Source organism: Agelaius phoeniceus, chromosome 1, assembly GCF_051311805.1.
Source record: "Agelaius phoeniceus isolate bAgePho1 chromosome 1, bAgePho1.hap1, whole genome shotgun sequence".
NCBI classification, from domain to species: domain Eukaryota; kingdom Metazoa; phylum Chordata; class Aves; order Passeriformes; family Icteridae; genus Agelaius; species Agelaius phoeniceus.
The window spans coordinates 93164570-93186198 of NC_135265.1; the positions used below are offsets into that span (position 1 = coordinate 93164570).

Consider the following 21629-nt stretch of genomic DNA (forward strand, 5'->3'; position numbering starts at 1 on the left):
TTGCACACAGCAATGAGATTTCAAACCAATGGAGAGCACATGTATTGGTGGCTTCACTTACAGCTTGACTTCAAAATGCTTTGAGTTATCTCCAACAGTTAGCAGTCAAATCAGACAATCTACATTCTGATGTTGCCTTAAATGTAGAATATATTACAGACAAATCAAAATAATGTGGAATAAAACCACAAAACAGTGTGGTTTATAAGTGTGCATCAAATAAAGCGAATTCATATTTCCCCATGAAATTTCAGAAATAGTCATGCTTAGTGAGAACTGAATCTGCTCATGCAAGCAAAATGTGGGGCTGTAAACACTACCTACATGTCCACATTTGTTCAATGTTAAGACAGGGTCAGGATCCAGCAGAGGCATTATACAGAAATGCACACCACAAAGACCAGCATTAGAAGAAGCAGCTTCTTGAGCCATAGGCAGAATATAAAACCAGCATTTTTGTATTTGCCAGCTACTGATTACAACCAGTACCAGCTTATGAGACAGTAACCCAGCACAACCTGTTACACAGGCCCTACTGAAATGCTCAGGTTGTTCGTGCTGTCATTGACCCGAATCCATCTGGTGGGCACTGCCTTAAAACAGAGTCACAAAATAAGTGACAGCAACATTGTGACACGGACTAAGCACTGGGGTCAGAGCCTGAGACACTGTGAGGAGTGAAAATTGAAATCATGCCTTTGAGAGGACGCTGATTTAAGTTTGAGTGCAGCAGCCTGAAAGCTCAGCAGAGCTCCTTGCGCTGGTGAACAGGGAGTGCCTGTGCAGCAGCCACTGCGAGTGGGTGGCTATCAGTAGGAATTGGACAGGAATGAGATCCCTGCCGCGTCCTACATTTGGATGGGCCTGCTTTTCGTGGTCTGACCTCACAATAAACTCTAGGTTCTGGTTTTTGTCCTGAATCCCTTATGAAACCAAAGGCAGTAAACCACTCCATCAGATGACACATGGGGTGTGTGTAACAATACAATAGAAAAAGAGCTGCTGTGTCAGCTTGGCCAGTTCTTCCCCCCTATCACTCATTCTGACGCAGGCATCTTGTTTCGCACTTTGTGCTCAATATTTTCTTGTAAGCCAAATTTTCTGTGATGGAGTCACGGTGACTGAAGAGATTCTTCAGCCAGCTGGTGACAATGGGCCCTTTGTTCAGCCGACAGACAGAGCCCTCTCCATTGTGCGCAGTGACGGCAGAGCTATAAAGCTGCCCCTGTAATGCTCCTGCAGCGCTGATCTCTGAGAGGAGGGAAATTCCTTTCCCTTGGTGTCATTCTCCTACACAATGCCCAGAGTCTGGATGTTCTAGCAGAGCTCAATGGAGAGCTTGCTCTTTTTGAGTAAATGCAAAAGGCTGCGTTAACGCAACATTACAACCGAGCTGAACCGAGTCTGCACACAAAAGTCAGAAAAACACAGCCTTGAACTCTGCTCAGCAACTGTATCCCAGGCACGGAGGCATGTGCGCTATTTTCTATCAGTGCATAGTTTCCTGTCCGAACGCAACACTGCTTCTCCCTCACGAATACTTGGGAATGATTAAAGCCCTTTGGGAAGAAAAAAAAAAAATAAAAAATCAGAGAGTGATTTAGTGGTGGGCTTCCTTTTATGTTTAGAGCTGGCTCCAATAAAGCCCATGCTATGCGCTCGCTGGCACAATGGTGCAGCTCGGGCTGCTCGGCAGCACAGCTCCCCACTTCCAGGCTGTTCCTGTGCTCTACACAGAGGCACTCTCAAGCAAATGGAAAATCCATTCATTTCCTTGGATTAAAAGCCCTACAAGGAAACCGAGATTAAAAGGTGATTACATATCACCGCTAGGAAAGGTTTAAGACTGAAAGATAATAAACCCAACCACCTGAATTATTCAAGCATGAAATCCACACCTGAGTAATTTCAGAAACACAGTATGTGATTACTGATTACTGCCTGCAAAGAAAAAAGCCCTTTGTAAGGAGGTTTGCACAGTAACAACAACACTGCTGCACCTTAAGGTCTGAAACAAATACTGAGAGTTATTTGAAAGGGAACTGTCATGAAGTAGCAAGTGTAGGTGAGACTGATAAAAGATGAAATAAGACCAAAATTGTAGAATATTTAGTTTGTACTGTCATCAAACATGAAGACTGCAATTTTATTTGTTGCACTATTTCCTATACCCAAAAATTTCAAACCATCACAACTTGGAAAGACTGATGTATTTAGTGTGTGTTACATTGTAAAAAAACCAAGAATTTAGATGTTTAAACAGAATTTTATGTTACCTGCAAATTGCTTTTTGTTAAGATCCAGCATGTAATCAAAGGAAACTTTAAAAATTCAATATTGATGCATACTAAGTTTCAAATCCTGAACCACACAACCCTGACATATATATTTTGCACTTCTACCTCTGTGACTGTATCTGGCATTGCGTAGTTCCTGATCTCTCTACACACAGTTTACCCTGAAGCCCTGCTATCAACCCCCCAAAATTTATACCAAATATACCCACATTCTCCTGATTTTTAATTCAGATGCCATCAGCATACTATACAACTCTACCTAAATTTCCAATGCTGCTGAATACATAAACACTTCAACACCTGTCTCTCTCACCTGTCAAAACTGTTACTCTGTTTTTGTTGAAAGCACTGCATAGGTACAATATTTCCACCAAAAATTTTTTTTTCCTTAAAGGAGATAAATTCATAGTCACTACAGGAAATTCTGTATTTCATTACTTGCACACTTGAATTCTGAAGCACTGTGTTGCCTACTTTTGTTTCAGGCAGATAACAAGATGATACATTTGGGGGGTATCAAGTTTGATCTCTTGTTGGGACAACAGAAGTGCAATAGATGTAATCTTTATTTCACTATCTTTAAAAATAACTATGGAATTATTTTCATGATAATTTAGCTACTTCAGTGGTTAGTTTGCTCCATATTGTTTCAAAGTATTTATGTACTGTCAAATACATTTTTGAACAGGCATTTTCAGGAAGAGCTTTTTATGCAACTATGTTTCATGTTATTCTTCAAATTACAGAACAGCTCTTTCTTTCACAGGATTACAGAGCTAACTAAATAGCATTGCAGTACATTTCTTCTTTCTACATTTCAAATGAACTGTTCCAATCTGTGCAGAAAAGATTTGTTTCTTTCCCACAATAAGGCAAAGACTTGACTGACACATATAATTACAAAAATGCAGAAATGTTTTCAGGATTGAAGTACACATTCAGAAAAACATTAATACAGATTCTATCAATATTTCCACTTGGTGGAAATCACACAGATTGGAAACATGCAGTGGCTCTTTACTGTAAAGCATCTTACCTGTGCCGGCGTATTTGTCTGTCATATTGATATCAATATCCAATTTTAAAGTCAGCATAGTCCTAATGACATCATCACTGCCTTTGCCAGCTGCCCACATGAAGGACGTTCTTCCCTCAAGATCTGAGTCATCTTTTACAGAAGGATGTTTCAAAAATACTTCAACTGTTTCCTGAAAAGACATACTGTTGAAATTAACATTAAAAGGAATCTGCAACAACCATTGTTTCATGTAGGTGTTTATGAAGCAAATCAATTCATTTTTCCTTTTATGTTTATAAAGAGTAACTGCTTAACAGGAACACTGCATCTTCTGCTATGCCTTTTCCCTCACCAATGATCATAGTGCATCCTTAACTATGAATTTAACACTGTCATTTAACACTTTTTTCTTTTCAGCATCAAATACAATGTGTTCATCACAAGGAAGCAGAAGACACCGTAGTCTCTGTGAAGAAAGCGATGGGAAAAAGTACCATGGGTTTATCCAAACATGACTGTAATACTGTGATGAAAAAATTACAGAATCCTTTAGGCTGGAAAAGACCTCTGAGATCACCAAGTGACCCAACACCACCATGTCAACTAGACCATGGCACTGAGTGCCACATCCAATCTTTCCTTAAATACCTAGAGGGACAGTGACTCCACCATCTCCCTGGGCAGCCCATTCCAACATTCCATCACAGTATTACAGTCATGTTTGGATAAACCCATGGTACTTTTTATATGTCTGTGATGGGACTTCTGATGTCCAACTTAAACCTGACAATAATGTTCATGGGTTTGGATAAACCCATGGTACTTTTTATATGTCTGTGATGGGACTCCTGATGTCCAACCTAAACCTGACAATAATGTTCTTTCAAAATATTTTCCCAATATATTTTTTTCTCTCCAATTATAAATACAATTGCACATGCAAATATTTTACTTTGCCTTTCTCTAATATTTTTACTGTTAAAAAACAAGGAGGGGTCAACATAGACATATTTCCTCATGTTTAATAACATCATCAGGTTACTAATTACTGAAATACTATATTTCAGAAAATATTAAGGAAATCTTTACACCTGAGTCCAGTCTTTCCACTGTAACTGTTAAACTAAAATTTCAAATCAAGGAAAAAAAATAATTATTTCTTTAAATGCTGTGTTTGTGTTAAGCTGTCAGCAAACAAGTCCACTGTTTAACCTGCTGCTAGATTCTTAATGAGTCACCCAGGAAAGGAAGGGAGAGAAAATCACAACTATTAGAAAACAACTAAAAAGGAAGATTTTCCCTTTTCTATCTAATGCCTTAAAAGGCCATGTATGTAACAGCTGGGAAACGTCTGATATGAGTCACTGGTAGGCTAGCCAATAAAACCCTGAAAAAACCCAGGTTTCATTATTTTACTTTATATTTATATTCTATTATTAATACCATCTTAGCCTTTCCTCTGTGTGACCCCACAATAGCTACCCCCCTACTCTTGGCATGACAAGAATTTCCTGGCTAGAATGAACTAAATTATTTTAATCATGAAGGTGTTTGAATCATTGAACCATTGATCACTTTGGATTTGTTTCTTCACTACTACTTACTATTTCATCCCTCTAAAGAAATAGGAAATGTCTCATTTATCTTATGCTACTGATCGAGGATCCTCACAGCTTTGTGTATTTAGGTCTGAACTACCAGTTTATTGTGAAAGGTCCAGCCAGAAGCAAGGAGAGATGGAAGCACAAAGCTTTCCACACAAACCCAGCATGAGTTTCTATGTCTGTGTTCTCACACTGACCACCAGCACACCTCAGACACAAACAGCCTCTCATTAGGCCAGAAACTCAGCACCCTCCCAGGGCTCTGCCCTGCTGGAAATCCTGCTGAGTGAAAAGCACTGCAAAGGCTGCGCTTCTTCAGTACTGAGGCAAACATTCTAAAAAATACAACTATTTTATTTTTCTGCTACGTTTTGGCAAAGCAACACTTCTTTCAATGACTCTTTCTTTCCTATAGCTTTTTAAATGGAAAAAATAGAAGAAAATCCCACAGTACTATAAGCATTATTTTCCAAAATGAAGTTACCACAACTTGAAAACAAAACAAAATTTAATTACACCAGGATAACTAACAAATCAGGAAATAGAAGTATCAATCAATTTAATTCTACATGTATTTTGTTATGAAAGATCACAGGTATTTTAACATTACTAAAAAAAAGTGGAGGAAACAACATAAAAAACAATAAATCTGAAAAATAACAGTAAAGGAGAGAGCTAAACATGAAACATTTAATTCTGTGCTATCAGGAAACTGAAAAATACTACATATTATTTCTGAATATTTAAAAATAAGACAGGGGTATCCACATTTCATTTACTAGGTTAATCTATATAAATACATGAAAGGAAAGTACATTGTTTTGAACACCTCTGGGAAAATTCAGGAAAAAAATTTAGTCCTGCATACTAAAATCCATATGAAGGGAGCATCTTAGCTCAGGTGGTTAGAGCATGGTGTTAATAACACCTGGGCATTCACTTAAAGGCTGGACTTGATGATCCTTTTGGGTCCCTTCCCGCTCAGAATATTCTGTGATTGGGAAATAAAGATTTTCTGATCTTCCTTCACACATGAAGTTCAAAATTTTAAATAGCAGTGTCTCTTGGGGCCTCCTTGGGATACCCAAGACATCTAAATTTGGGTGGTTATACTGGGTAATGTCTTTTCTTTCAGAACTTTTCCTGTCCATAGTAAGTAGGGATAAGTTAGTCTTAGGGAACAAATGCTTTACATAAATCAAGTGCTGGCTAATCCTTTTCAGTCTTTAAAAAAACTAAAGATGTCATATTACAGTAAGTAACCCATAGAGAAACAGAGCAAAGAACAAAATATCAAAGCAAATAAAACTAAAAGCCATGCAAACATTTACTGTAAACACAAAAGAACAAACTTTCTTCTTGTTAGGGACTAAGAAACATCACATTTTACCTGAGAAAAACCTAACCAAAATTGGGCAGACTGAATAGAACAACAATGTGGGTCTATGTGGGTCTCAAACCATGAGTACAGAGATGCTACTGCCAGAACAAACATGAATGTATCTCCACTCAGTTGTTTCACCATGTATATGGAGTGCAGTGGTGGGAATTACTCAATGATATGCATGTAAAGGAGACAAAAAGGCAAATAGTGGTGCTCAGAAACAACTGGACTGGTGAAACCAGACTCCAGACATAATTTAGGCAGGGGCTGTTGAGTACATCGCCAGCTATAAGAGGCCTGCAGATCTGAATGAAACTCTCCTGTGTGATTTTTCATGTAAGATGGGAAACAGTACATTCATTATAAGTACACAAGATTACAAAAGAATGCCTGATTCCACCATGTACTTCACTTCCCCTTAAAACAGAGATGATATCACAGTTTGGCTGGCTGATGGGATCAAAAGGCAGCAACATAATGAAGATGTTTCATTTAACTGAATCAAGCCCAGGCAAAGAAAACCAGTATGTAAAATCTTTTTAGCAATACATCAATATAGAAAAGAAAAAAAAAAAAACAAAAAAAACCCAAAAAAACCAAGATGAAAGAATGTGGAGATAATCAGCAGATGGTAAATATTTTTTTTCTATGAGTTTAACTCAAACATGAAAGAAAGGCTTTTACAACACAAATATTTTAAATGTGTTAAGCCCAAATTGTACACAGCCCTAAATCAACAAAAATCAGCATCAACAAAAAATTCTCTAAAGTGAAGATTGCACAGAGAAATATGTTTCAATAAAAGTCTGAATTTAAAAGACATCTGGATGGTCTTAGTAAGACCATCTCCAGAAAATGCCACCAACATCCCAAAACTCACTTGGGAGCAAAAATATTGATTGGTCTGTTCCCTCTTTCAATACTATTTCTAGATTTGTTAACTTGAATTGTTCTCAGGGGCATTTAAATTCTCCTTCTTTTTTTTCCTTGTTAACATGTAGGTATGCAAGAAAGACCCAAATTATTATCCCTGCTAAGAAAATGTTGCAATGTGGACTACATAATTATTACATTAATTAGACACTAAATTACTCTTTCTAGAAAGGGAGGGTATGAAAACCATGAGAGATAAAGGAGCTTAAGAAAAGCTTTCTTAATTTCCAGTGCTTGAGAACTATGTCTGCAACATCTGTGACTGGCAATCAGTGAAGTGCTGAGTTTTATACTTGGCTCTACTGTATCTGAACTTGCTCTGGAAAAAAAAAAATTACCTATTATACCAAAGTATAAGAATTAAACGGTCTGAGAAACCAACGTTCTTTGTTGTCTGAGTTTAAAAAATATTTCTAAAAATTTTAAAAATATAGTGTTCCTGAAGACTTATGACAAAAGGCACTCAACTCTTTAGCTGTGCTTCACGAGACAACAGTTCATTCATAATGCCAAATATTTATAAATTAATTACCTTCTTGAATGCAAAGACTGGTTTGACTGGTCCTGCAGCAGCTGTGCAAATACTCCTACAGGTCATCTTACTCTAGATACCTCATAACTGCTTGGACTTCATTATAATGAGCCCTAAAACCTGAAAGCACTGTGAAATAGTAGGTGCCATTCTGCTTTCTGTTGAAGTAACTGAATGACTATTGTGTTTTGTGATGCAAACATACAGCTCAAAGGGCCTTTTTTTGGTACAGATAGTTAGTTTTTGTACATCTATCTTTTAATAGTTTGAAATTAACCACATTTGTATCAGATTACATAGGAGAACTCTGAATTAACTCATGCCAACAACACTGTGTTTATATGATTTCAAAAACAACTCAAACACTCTGCTAAACTATAAAGATTTCAGCAAAATATCTTTACTTCACATTTAGGGTATGTTCTACTTACAGCAAAGTTGCTCTGCGCTGCATAATGTAGGGGTGTTGCACCTTGACTATCAGATGGGATAGTTCCAAACTTGTTTCTTTCTAGTAAGAGATGGACAATCTGTGCATGACCTGAGAAAAATAATGTAATAAAAACAAAGTTGTATCAAATCTTAAAGTCACTAAAAAGCTTAGTTAAGAAAAAGGTAAAAAAACCCCATCACTGACAAATGAAAAACCTAAACTATTTCACAAATAGTCACATATTTGTGTTGTAGCCATTATAGTTTAAATGTAAGAGAGAAACATAAGACTTGATATTTGAACTATTAAGTCTGGCATGTACTTTATTCCCAATAGTGGTCCAGTGCCCTACCCTGTATTGTCATTTTTGGGGGGCATCTATAAATCAGAATGACTTACAAATACAAAATTTCTTTTAAAAGAAATCACTGGAGCTTTTCCCTAAATAAAGAAACCAGCAGTAACTGGCCCAATAGCTAAGATATTAACTTCATAATGAAGTGGTTGAATATTTCCAGAAAAAACCTATAATAATAACTCAATTGAGATGCTGCACTTGAGTGACAGGTCAGTCAGAAACAGTAAAGTGAGCATAGGCTGATGATGATGAGCATTTGTCCATCTGCATTAAAAGACAAGCTAAATCAATGTTGACAATTTCATCACACATCACATTGGTTTACAGAAATCAAGTGTAAATTCTTCACAGATCAAAATATTTTGAGATTAAAATCACAACACTTTTGGAGGATGAGTAAACTTTATATTCACTTCACAGACAGGAAAACAAAGACAAATACAGTATATTGCCACTAAAGTGAACCAGTCCGTTCATATACTTGTTCCTGTCAGCATATGCAGCTCACAGAGTATCTTAATGATTTGGTATTTCAAGCAATACTATAAAACCACTCTGATTTTACAGGTGAAAACCTCCAGTACCTCACATGTCAGAAAAGCAATCAATTTTGCATCTTGTTACTTTTGCACAGTTGTCATGAATGACTTTAGAATAAATGAAAAGGTAGTTAAACCTTCCTGCTAGCAGTAGATTATTTTTTATGAAAACACCAACAGTTACAGAATGAAGCTGTGATACAGTTGTGCTCTGTAGCTCTTTAAAACCTAAGACATGGAGGACTAGGCAAGCCCACTTTTGTGAAATGGCACTTTGAGACTTTATATGTACAGAAGTATCAGAAATGGGAGAAAATGGTAACTTGGGTCAAAAAGGATGTAGAGTTATGTGAGCATTTTTTATTTCTAGGGGCCTTGGGGTGTACAGGAAGGTTCCTCTTTCTTGTTAGCCATTAAGAGAGAATGCTGGATACAGAACATCACATTATTCTGTCCCTTCCTACAACAACAACCAAAAAAAACAAAACAAAAAGGAGAGATATAATGTTGCCATGCTAGTCCCATCTGAAGAGTCTAAGAAGTAAATTGAGGTTCACTGGAAGAAGTTGCTTTGGAGTGAAATCCTAGCAGAAAAACCTTAGGAGTACCGAGCCTGAAAAAAAAAAGATTCCTGAACTTTCAGGACAGACAACCAGAAAAAGGGAACCTAACTCCATAATGAGGACATGGTATAGCTAAATTACCTATGAGAATAAGGGTTGAGGGAGTTAAAAAAAATTGTACTGGGTGCAACAGTAAAGAAATAGGTGCAAAGGTGCATCTCACTTGGCCATTAATGTAAAGGTTAAAACTCATTTCTTGGGGTTAAGAACTGTTAATTACTGTTGTACTTTCATTTAGCAGAGATGTAAGTGGTAAGACTTTCATCTATGCAAAAAGAAACGGTAAGAGGAGCAGCAATGCCCTTAAGTTGTAGTCACATGCAATCCATCACATCTAAGAAAAGTTGTGGCAGCATCCCGGCACTGCTTTAAATCTCCTATTGTTAACCTATATAGTAACATCTCACTCTCTTTACGACCTACAGAGAACATTACCTTCAACTTAAAACTATAACCCTGAAAATTAATAATGATTTACTAACCAGAAATTCCCAAAGAGCATATGCCAACTAGAGACCTCATCAGGTTCACAAAATAGTCTGGAGGTCTTGGCACATCTTCCTCCTTTATTCTGCATTGATTAGACAATCCATTTTTCCAACAGACAAAACTTCTCTCAAATACAATCAATTTCAAAATACAATAAATTTTGCTTCTTAGACAGAACCAAGTGATAATGACTATTTCTTTGGAAAGCTGATCCTATGGATCCTATGACACTTAAAATGCTTCACAATTTCTCTGTTAAAATTCAATATCCCTACATATATACAAATTCGAGAACACCCTTCCCTCTTTTTTGTTTTAATAAACATAATCAAATTACATGTATACTGCCACTGGAGTTGCAGTAACTCGCTCCAGTGAACATCTGATTCTGATTCTTATATTGGCATTCTTTGTCTGCAGTGTCCCAAAGGATCATTGGGATGAAGCCAGTTAAAAGGGGAGAGAGACTGTTGGAAGATTCTTTTATCCAGTAGTTATTTTTTCCTCCTGAATGGAAATAGGAGGTAAATTTTCTAAATCATATTAATTTTGTGTCTGTCATTTTACCAGTTGTGTTTCTTTGCATTTAGACTATTTACATTTAATCCCGTTTTAACTTGTTTTGCAAGGATCTAGTTTTTGTAAATACAAATCAAAATTTACATATGCAAGGTTACAATTTACAGAGTGTCTGAGTTGCAGGGTAAAAATCTAAACAGAGAAGAACTCGATATAAATAAAACTCCTTGTCAGATCTGATTAGATTATCATGGCGTGTCTGATGAAGAGCTTATACTAGAAGTGTCAACTCTGCCATTTTTTGTTGTTTACTTGTGCTGGCATTATCAGACTATCTGCATTTTCTTTGTGGGAATCTTCTTAAGCCCCTTATTTAGTTTGTGAAGGGTAGTTTAATAAAAACTAGATAAAATAATCGTAAATCCACTTAACCAGGCAGACACGAACTGCAGAACATCACAGTAGGCTGAAAGTGAGCATGTGACTCATGATGCCACCATCAACCACTCTGCATTGTGGAGCAGCTCAGCTCCCCCAGGCACCCTGCAAACCCCATGTGACCATCTTACATATGGACCAAACAAGGGCACTAACTTAAATCTCGATGTGAAATATTAGTCAAGTTATCTTTTCAGATAAAAAATGAACTCTGGCATTTTCTTCATGCACTCCCATAGATTGTTTTGCTTTCACACTGGGTTGTGTATACCCCACATCAGACACCACTGCTCCAGAGCATCTGGTTTTTTTTAACCTATGATCAAAGCTGAATATGCAAGAACAATCTCAATATACCCTAATTGTTCTTAAATCATCAGCATATATAACCTGTTGAAGCAATGCATTGTACAATGCTTTGGAGAATCTGAAGCTAAAATAAGCAATCTACACACAAACTTCTAATCCTGGTTGAGCAGAAACTCTTACTGCTCTAAGAGATTAATTATCATACTGCCAGGCTGGAATTAAATAAAAATCAGAGACAAAGATTAAACAGTACAGTTAATTAATGACTAAATGACTTCAGCACTGTCCAGTTTACCAAGTAAGGCTGCCCAGTGGAGGGGAGTTCGAAACAAGTTGTCATAAGATGTCACATTGCAGCCTTCATAGGAGGTCAGGACATCCACGACTGCCACATTCCCATCTGCAACAGCAAAATGAAGAGGAGTTCGTCCTTCATAGTCTTGCCAGTTCAGCAGAGATTCTGTAGGCGCAGCTTCCTTTAAAAATAAAAGAAACAAAAATTTTAAGAATATTTAAATTTAAAAGAAAACCTATACAATCCTTACAGGTGTTTTCTCAGAGGCATACACTGTGCTTGTCCAGCAGAATGTAGCTCCACAACCAAATGCTTTTGTTACAGTATAGGCTACTTTCAAGTATTTCTTATGGAATGCTTTTTTTATACTTAATTATTGTACAAGACCAGATTTCTGGTACATACCTCATAGTTTTACCAGTCTGCTGTGCATGTGGTTCCTTAAACAGATCTTTAAAAGATTAACTCTGGCTCTTATGAAAATAACTAGAAATTCTTACATGATTTACAAGTTGAAAATTACATATACATATATCTTCAGATTGTCTCCAACAACACTTCCCTTTTTGCACAAGTTAATTTTATGGCTTTGCTACAATATTCTTGTAGTGTTTTATATCCTAAAGTATTTTCAAAGGAAAATATGTAGACATATCCAGCTGACAGGAAAGAAGTGAGAGAGTACTTCTTATAATGCATCTACTTCTACTTAATTTTGAATTTAGAAAGTCTTTTAAAGTTTCATGATTAGCCACTTGATCATGTAACACAGGCATTAATAAATATAACTTGACTTTTCGTCACCTTTTCTTTAAAAATATGCTAAATTACTTTCACATAAGGTCCCTAGCTATATAGTTTTGTATTGTGATAATTTCATCTCTCAAATGTTTTTCTATACAGATTTCTCTTCCTGACTCTTTTTCAGGCAGAAGACCAGAACAGATACAAATGAACATCATCTTAGCATCTGAGAGATCTTCAAATGGCAAATATCATAAAGGCCCATGAAACATAAACTTTAAACATCACTTTTCTGAAAAAAAAGAGGTATTACTAAAAAGTGGTAAACAATGATACAGTAGAAACTCAGGATGCAGGACACTTATCATCTAGAGTAGAAGCAGATTGTCAAAACAAGAGTTTAAGTAAATCAGAGGGAGTGAGTCTGCTTTTCTATCTCCAAGAATTCAGAACAAATCAGTGAAGTTATGGGACCTCTGTGCAGAACTAAAAGGGAATGTAGTCCTGAGATTTTTAACTTCCAACACTAGAGGGGATTTTAACTCATAATAAGTGAGAAAAGCAATCCTCCTGAAAATACAGAGTCACACTATATATCACAATACATTTATGAAAGAGGAGCAAGGAATTGTGGTAAGTGCAGCTTGTTAACTGTTAAAGCAAGTTCCTGACCCCTTTCTCATGGAACTAACTGCAATCTTTCCTTTTGGCTCCACTAGGTACACAAATTGGCTGCAGAATCACTTGCACTTGCATTACTTGATGTGTAGTAACTATAACACAGAAAACAAATATCTAACACCGAGAACAATAAATCAAGAAGAAGAAAGAAAATTCCAGAATTATAGTTTCTATGCAAATACAAATTGACCAAAGTTGTACAATCTATATTTTCTATGTAATGGATAAATAAACCCTCAAAACCCTCCAAACATTTAGAGTCATGTTTCACTATACTTTCTAAGTGCAATCTGGCTAAGTTAATACAGCAGTAGTAACTTCAACTCTGCAATGCCCTGATTCTTTGTTTCTTATTGTTTGCTTTCTTACGGTGCCAAGTTAAACCTCCTAATATTTGGTTAATGTAAGTTTTCTAGATCTAAGGAGCTACATACTTTGCACACTGTATGTAAATCACAGAATGGCTGGTGTTGGAAAGGATCTCTGGAGATCATCTAATCCAACCCCCTCCAACAGCAGGTTCAACCACAGCAGTTTGCACAGAATTGAGTCCAGGTGGGTTTCAAATATCTCCTGAGAAGAAGACTCCACAACCTCTCTAGGCAGCTTGTTCCAATGCTCACCTTTTATCTCAGTAAAGATGCTTCCTTTATATCCAAATGGGAATTCCATGTTTCAGTTTGTACCCATTGCCCCTTATCCTGTTGCTGAGCACCACTGAAAAGTGTCTGGCTCCATCCTCTTGACATCCAGACTTGAAGTATTTCTCATTGATTAGATCCCCTCTCAGTCTTCTCCAGGCTGACTGGTCCCAGCTCTCCCAGCCTTTCCTCATAAAAGAGATGTTCCAGACCCTTCCTCATCTTCATAGCACTTAGCTGGATCCTCCTCACTAACTCCTGGCCTTTCTTGAACTGGGGAGCCCAGAACTGGACACAGATTTTCAGATGCTGCCTAACTAGGGTTGATCCCTAGGTTGATCCTCACTAGGTTGATAGATTACCTTCCTCAACCTGCTGGGAATGCTCCTCCTAATGCACTCCAGGGTACCAATGGCCTTCTTGGCCTGCAGGTCACACTGCTGCCTCATGGACAGCCTGTTGTGCCTCAGGAGCCCCAGGTCCTTCTACTGCTGCACAGAGTGGTTCCTCCCCCCGTGCAGGACTCTCTATTTGCCCCTGTTGAGCTTAGATGAGAGTTGAGAGAGCTCTGCTCAACTCTCTGCCCAGCCCAGGTCCCACTGACTGGCAGCACACCACGGTGGTGTATCAGCCACTCCTCCCAATTTTTTATCATCAGCAAACCTGCTGAGGGTACAGTCTTTCCCTTCATCCAGATTATTAACAAATAAATGGAAAAAGAGGGGCCCACTACTGACCTCTGGAAAACACTTCTAGATATAGGTCTGTAACCAGGCTCTGTGCCACTGATCACAACCCTCTGAGCTCTGACATTCAGCCAGTCCTCAACCCATGTGCTGCCCACTCAGGGAACACACCCTCCTTGAGCTCACCTATGACAGTGTCATGGGAGACAGTGTCACAAGCCTTGCTGAAGTCAAGTTAGACAACACCCACTGATCCTCCCTCATCTACCCTGCCAGTCCTGCCATCACAGAAAGCTCTCTTACTGGCCAAGCACTATTTCCGCTTGGTGAATCCATGTTGACTATTAACAACCTTATTTTCCTTCACATGCTTAGAGATGACATCCAGGAGGAGTTGTTCCATCACCTTTCCAGGGATTGAGGTGATATCTGTGGTTTCCTGTGTTGTCCTTCTGGCCCTTTCTCAAGACACTGGACTGACACTGGCTTTCCTCCAGTCTTCAGGCACCTCTCCTGTTCTCCATGCCTTTTCAAAGATGATGTACAGTATCTGAGTAATAACATCTGCCAATGCTAATTAAATGCTAATTAAGCTGCCCATCTCAGACAAAAAACTTCATCAGTTTTAGATTAGATATCAGTACCGTCAACCATACTTTGTTAGAGTCAAAAATTAACATAAAACACATTGGAGCTCACTAATATATGTAGTCATCAGTACAATAACCATAAACTATTAAAAACATAAAAATTGATAAATATGACTCTCAACTAAAAATGCAATCAAAGTTAACATTATTACATGCATAAAACACAATAAGCAAAGCCTGCATAACAGTTCTTTTGACAAGCATTCAAAAGCATTTACCTGAACCACTACAGTGAAAGCTTGTATGTTGCTCCCTAACTTAAATAATTCTGAAGAGAAAGCTAACTGATAATATGCTTACTTTTTGTCTATTCATAGAGCTCAGCAGGGGGAGCATAGAGCCTACTGCAAAAATTCATTTTATGAGAATCACTTTTAAGAGTGGCTAAACATGAATTATGATAGGCACAGAAGTTATTACTGAAATTCTAAGTCCACCAGAAGAAAATGTGTTTGAACAAAAGGACAAACAAGAAAACAAATCACTCCTAATTTGCTGATGTAATCCTGACAGCTAATTTTCAAGCCTTCCAGAGGCACAACAACATCCTAAATAAATGAATCCTAAACTCCTGGCTTAAAGTCATTGATGTTGTCAAGAAATATCCCCATACTCAAAAGTGTTATTTTTGCAAAATGGTACAGATTCTCCAGTGACAAAGCCACTATTTGTATTCTAATCTAAAAGTATTCATGTGTTTTGAATTTTTTGGCCACCTAAATTAAAATTTTCTAAGTCTGTTTCTGCCTACATTCACAAGTATAATTTCTTTAGATTTCAAGTGGGTTTGGTTAGCTATAATTAAACTGTCATACTGTATTAATATTATAAGCACAATACAGAGAAGAAACAGAAGCTAAGCATTTTTCTGTGGCAATTAGAACAATGGAATTGTAAGCAATAATGGAAAGTGTGGTACAAACAAATGTCATGCCTCTTACCATGAAGAATAAATAAAGAGAAGAGATACAAAATAGACAGAGTACTAAGCAGTTGCTTCCATCATAATAATGGAACCTTATGCTGTTCTTTTCTCCTTAAATCTTCCCAACGTTTTTCACGTAACCAAGCATAATCTGGAAAGCTGGAAAAGGAAGTGAACCATGAGAGGATCTCCAGATTAGAGTTTCTCTCTACTTCACATGTTTACTTTCTACATATGTTGAGTTCAGTTTTTCATGGATTTCAGTATCAGATATAACCAATTTGTGCCCAGCTGTCACCCCTGCACACCCAACCTACTTTCTCAGCATTCAGCACAGCTCTTTTCATAATTGTTTATTTTGACAATACCAATGGACTATGTACTACACAAATACCAAACAGAAAGATGATCCTTAATTTTAAGAATTTATAAACAGAAGACAATATTTGGCCACACCCAGAGGGTAGAGTACAGAAAAACAAGACAGTATTTTTCAGTACCATAGACTGTGGTCTCAATAAAACCAGCAGCTAAACTCTTGTCAAGTTTTTGTAAAGCAGCACTGGAGAATTCAAAGTGGGACACTAGAGAAAAAATAATTTTCTGGGGAATTCTTCCACAGTGTTAAAGATAACAAGAGAGAAACAACAGCAGTGTTGTTTTTCATAACTTGGCCAGCAGATACTAAAGGTGGTCTGGAAGCAGACACTGATACCTCATTGCTGTCTGGGCAATGGCACAATGCTTAGAGAAAGCAAAGAGAAATGGTTTGGTTGGATGTGATTAAAAATGGGGAAGCAACAGTGACACAGACACTTGCCTTTTATCTTGCTATCACCACAGGACAGTGTTTTTGCAAACTTAAAAATGCAATTATACCTTAAAACATAAGATTACAGAAACTTTCACTCTATGGGTACATCCATTGGAAATACAATATGGAATGTGAAAAACTGTAAAGTTAGAAGGCCTAGAGAGGACTGAGAATCAAACATGATGCTTAGACAATAGCCTTGGAACTGGGTAATATGGGAAAAAGCAGCTAAGAAAGGAGGGGAAGACTGTGAGCTCTGCTGTGTCTGTGCTGTGAAGCTCTGTCACTTCAAGACAAGTAAGAAAAACACTTCAATTTGGAGAGAAGATTTTACTACAGAATTAAACTCAGGGCACTACCACCAGCACAAAAAGGTATTTATACTGAACAAAAAATTCAGTCAACAGATTGATTACCTAATAACAATAGTCCTCTATCATCAACTTTACATCATAGCTAAATCACTTTTTCATTTAAACTTGTTATTAACTTACTCTGTTATTAAGCACATATATATGTAACTATATTGCAATATAAACAATTAAGCGGATGCATAAAAAAGCCTAGATGAAATCAAGAATACACTCTTTTCAGCCCAGCCAAAGTGCCTCTATACCTCTGCACCCAGCATGAGCAACAAACAGGAGGAGCTGGAAGCCTCCAGAAGAAAGCCATGACCCAGTTGCCACTACTGAAACTTGGTGGGATGAATCCATGACTGGTGTGTGGCTACAGGCTGCTACAGGACAGGAAGGAGGGTCAAAGGGGTTGCTCTTTACAATAGATGGATAGAGTGCAACGTGCTGTCCCTGGAGAACAGCCATGAGCAGGTAGAAAGCCTGTAGGCAGGAATCAGAGACCGAGGCAATAAAGGGAATCCTGTGGTCAGTGTCTACTACAGGCTGCCTGACCAAGGGGAGCCTCCTGACAAAGCCTTCTTGCTCCAGCTGCAGAAGGCATTGTGCTGGAGGCTCTTGTCCTGCTGGGGAACTTCAACCACCTTGTCATTTGCAGAGAAGCAGCTCAGTGAGCTAGAGGGAATCCAGGAAATGCCTGGGATGAACGCAGGATAACTTCCCAAGACAGGTGACAGACAGCCCTAACAGAGGGAATGTGTCACTGGACCTGGTGGTCACCAAGCCCTGCCTGACCAACCCAGTGGCCTTCTATGATGGACTGACTACATCAGTGGAATGGCTATGGATGTTATTTTTCTGGACTGCTGCAAAGCCTTTGATGCAGTCTCCCACAATGTCCTTGTCCACAAATTGGAGAGATTTGATGGGTGGGCTGATTGATAGACAAGGAATTGGTTGGACACTTGCATCCAGAGCAGTAGTCACTGTCTCAATGTCCCAATGGAAAACGATGATGTCCCTCAGGAGGCTGTGCTGTGACCAGTGAGATTTAATGTATTCATTAATGACACAGGTGAAGGGATTGAGTGCACCCTCAGCAAGTCTGCAGATGACACCAAGCTGGGTGGTGCAGCTGACAAGCCTGAGGGATAGGATACCATCCAGAGAGACCTGGCCAAGCTCAAGAAGTAGAAGTTGGCCCATGGGAAACTCATGAAGTTCAATGAAGCCGAGTGCAAGGAACTGCACCTGGGTCAGAGCAACCCCCGTACTAACACAGGCTGGGGGATGAAGAGACCAAGAGCAGCCCTGCCAGGAAGGGCTTGGGGGTGCTGGGTAAAGGATGAGAGGCTGGACATGAGCCTGCAATGTGTGCCTGTGGCCCAGAAGGCCAAACATGCCCTGGGCTGCACCAAAAGCAGTGTGGTCAGCAGGTTGAGGGTGAGGATTCTGCTCCTCTGTTCTGCTCTCCTGAGACTCCGCTTGGAGTACTTCATCCTGCTCTGGGGTCCCCAGCACAGGGAAGATATCCCCCTGTTGGAGTGATTCCAGAGGAGCCACCAAGATCATTAGAGGATGGAGCACCTCTCCTATGCAGAAAGGATGGGAGAGTTCTCACATGCTGAAGAGAAAGCTCCAGGAAGACCTTACAGCAGCCTTCCAGTATTTAAAGGGGTCCTACAAGAAACCTGGAGAAGGACTATTTACAAAGGCACGTAGGGACAGGACAAGGGGGAATGATTTTGAAATGAGAGTAGGTTTAGACTTGATATTAGGAAGAAATTCTACTGTGAGGGTGGTGAGGTACTGGAACAGGTTGCCCAGAGAAGCTGTGGATTCCCCACTCCTGGGAGAGTTCAAAGGGCTGGACAGGGCCCTGAGCAACCTCATATAGTTGAAGATGACCCTGCCCATGTCAGGGTGGTTAAACTAGATGACCTTAAAAAGTTTCCTACCAACTCAAACTATTCTCTGATTCTTTTAATTGTCAGATTAAAAAAAAAAAACCAAAAACTACAAACACAAACAAACCAAAAAAGTCCACCAAAAATCCTGGACATGATCATGATTCTGGATTACCTAAAGAGAATCTTTGAGAACACTTTCAGTAAAGAGACAAGTATTTTTGCTATTTTGTAGTACGTCTGTCTGAGATGAAGTTAATTTTCCTTGCAGCAACTGGACTTTGTGATTAAAACTGTTGATAACACACCCATGTTTTGGCTATTGTGAAATAGCATGGATTCCTCTTTTTCACATCCTGCTCCCCTGCTTACCCCAGTGAATGGGCTGTGTGGACAAGAGACAGGGCACAGCTGGGACATTTGACACAAACTGACCCAAACAATACATCATACCACATAATATCATGCTAAGCAAAAAACCTCAGGGACAGGAAGGATGTTCATGGCTAACCATTTGTTTTCCCAAGCATGATTAAGCATGCTGAAGCTTTTTTTCCATTTTCCCAGAAGTGGCTGACATCTGCCTGCTGATGAAAAGAGTGAATAAATTTCCTTTTCTGCATGCAGCTCTTGCTTTCTGTACCGGGCTGGCATTATCTTCATCAACAAGACTTCTTGCCTTCCTTCTACTTTCTCTGCCTTGAAAGAGGGCAGGTAAGTAAGTGAGTGGCTTTTGGTGTGTGTGAGGCTCTTGTCTGAGCCAAACACACCACAACTTTAAAAAATATTTGTCTTTTGACTACCTAATGTTTGAAAAAGTCTGTAGTTAAATACAAAGATCCATATATTTTTTGCAGCAAGTTTACTTCTCCAGTGTGGCAGAAAAGCAGATATACAAATTCAAAGTTTGTGACAAAACTTTGTTTGTAACAAATTATTTCACAGCTGGATACAAATTACAAATATATTGAATAAAGAGCAGTATTACAGAAATGCAATCTCTTTGATGCTGGACCCTTATCTAAAACTATTTATTATAGTAAAAAAAGTATCAGTAACTGTAAGATTGTCAGTGTCATTTGAAAAAAAGCAAAGAAAGTTTTCATTTTCATATTTAAGTTCTCAGATTGCCAGCTAATCAGGCAGACAGACATACAAATCCTTGTAGTTAAAGTACAATCATCATGTGTCTACTTCTGAAAGACCTTTGAAAGAGAAGGATACAGGAAGATTCTTCCAATGTGACAGAAAATTTAAATTGAGACTTCTGTATCTTTCCATGTTAGCGAAGCTCAGAAATTACCACAAAATAAAAATCAAGGTAAAAATCAAGCTGATCATATGATTTCATTGTACCCATTATAACTGTCATTGCAGAAGATAAACTCAAATACTGCAGAAAGAGAAAATATGCTGTCAAGGAAACAGTACTGAATTGATACACAAAATCACGTAGAAAGTCTTTCAGCAAACTGACTGTGGGCTAACTGACAATTGATCAAATATTTCCCAGAATTCTAACCTGAGAAACCAAATTAAACTAAAATTTCCAGTAGACAGATAACTAGATATAAACTTTTAAATAAAGAAGGAAAGACACATAACAAAGAAATCAGTGTGCAAAATGCAGCTGAAATGAGCAATATGACTGGCCATTTTATCCATGAAAACTTTTAAGTCTTTCCTCCCCCCTTACAAGACTTTAAGCAAAGACATTCACCCATAGAAATCAAAAAAAGTCTTTCCGAGACAGCAAAAATATTTAGGATTATTTCTTACAAAGTTCTAGATGTTAGGAAAAGCAAATTATTTCATTCTCAAAGAGTCAGTGGACCAAAATGAGAAATCTTATGAGAATAAAAAAATATTTATATCAGAGCAAAGTAGTAAGGAAAGAAAGTGTTATATACATACGTTGCAGATTTTCTTACCAGAATACATTTCACTGTGTGGATTGCACTAGGGTCCTTGTTGTTAGCTGCCCAGTGAAGTGGGATTTTTCCTTCAATATCAGGAATTCCAATATTTGAATCATGTTTGATGAGAAGTTTCACGTGCTCTGGGTTATTGTAGTAGGCACTCCAATGCAACGCAGTTTGCTGCAATACAATTTTCACAAGCTTTTTCAACATGTTGAAAAATTGTTTAAACATGAAAATTAAAGTTGGCTAAAACCAGCTTAAAACAACAGGTAAATAAGCAAGCATTTGTTACACTTCAAGAAAGAGGCCTGACAAATAACTGAGCACATGTACCTGGGGTGGCTGACAACTGAAAATCTATGAAAATAGGCTTTAAACAAAGCTGAATAAAGGGCCCATTTACTTCAGTAAGGGCAGATCATCACACACCTACTGAGGTCTGAGTCAAGTCTAAGCTGCACCACCTTACATGGGATCCAAACTGAGAAGCCCTTATGTTTGGAACGTAAGTATCTCTGCTAGGAGACTGATT

General features: G+C 38.2%; 1 protein-coding gene across 4 annotated transcripts in view; it reads right to left on the reverse strand.

The window, feature by feature from the left end:
* Positions 1-21629, reverse strand: part of INVS (inversin) — an 84580-nt gene that overhangs the window by 24595 nt on the left and 38356 nt on the right. For 3 of the 4 annotated variants that reach the window (XM_077183383.1, XM_054629548.2, XM_077183372.1), the window contains 4 exons: positions 21107-21274; positions 11772-11952; positions 8200-8309; positions 3334-3505 (listed from right to left, as the gene is read on the reverse strand). In XM_077183383.1, the coding sequence (XP_077039498.1) occupies positions 3334-3505; positions 8200-8309; positions 11772-11952; positions 21107-21274 (631 nt within the window). Of the gene's footprint in view, positions 1-3333; positions 3506-8199; positions 8310-11771; positions 11953-16114; positions 16240-21106; positions 21275-21629 lie in introns of those variants that run through there. The other variant, XM_077183391.1, reaches the window with a different exon arrangement.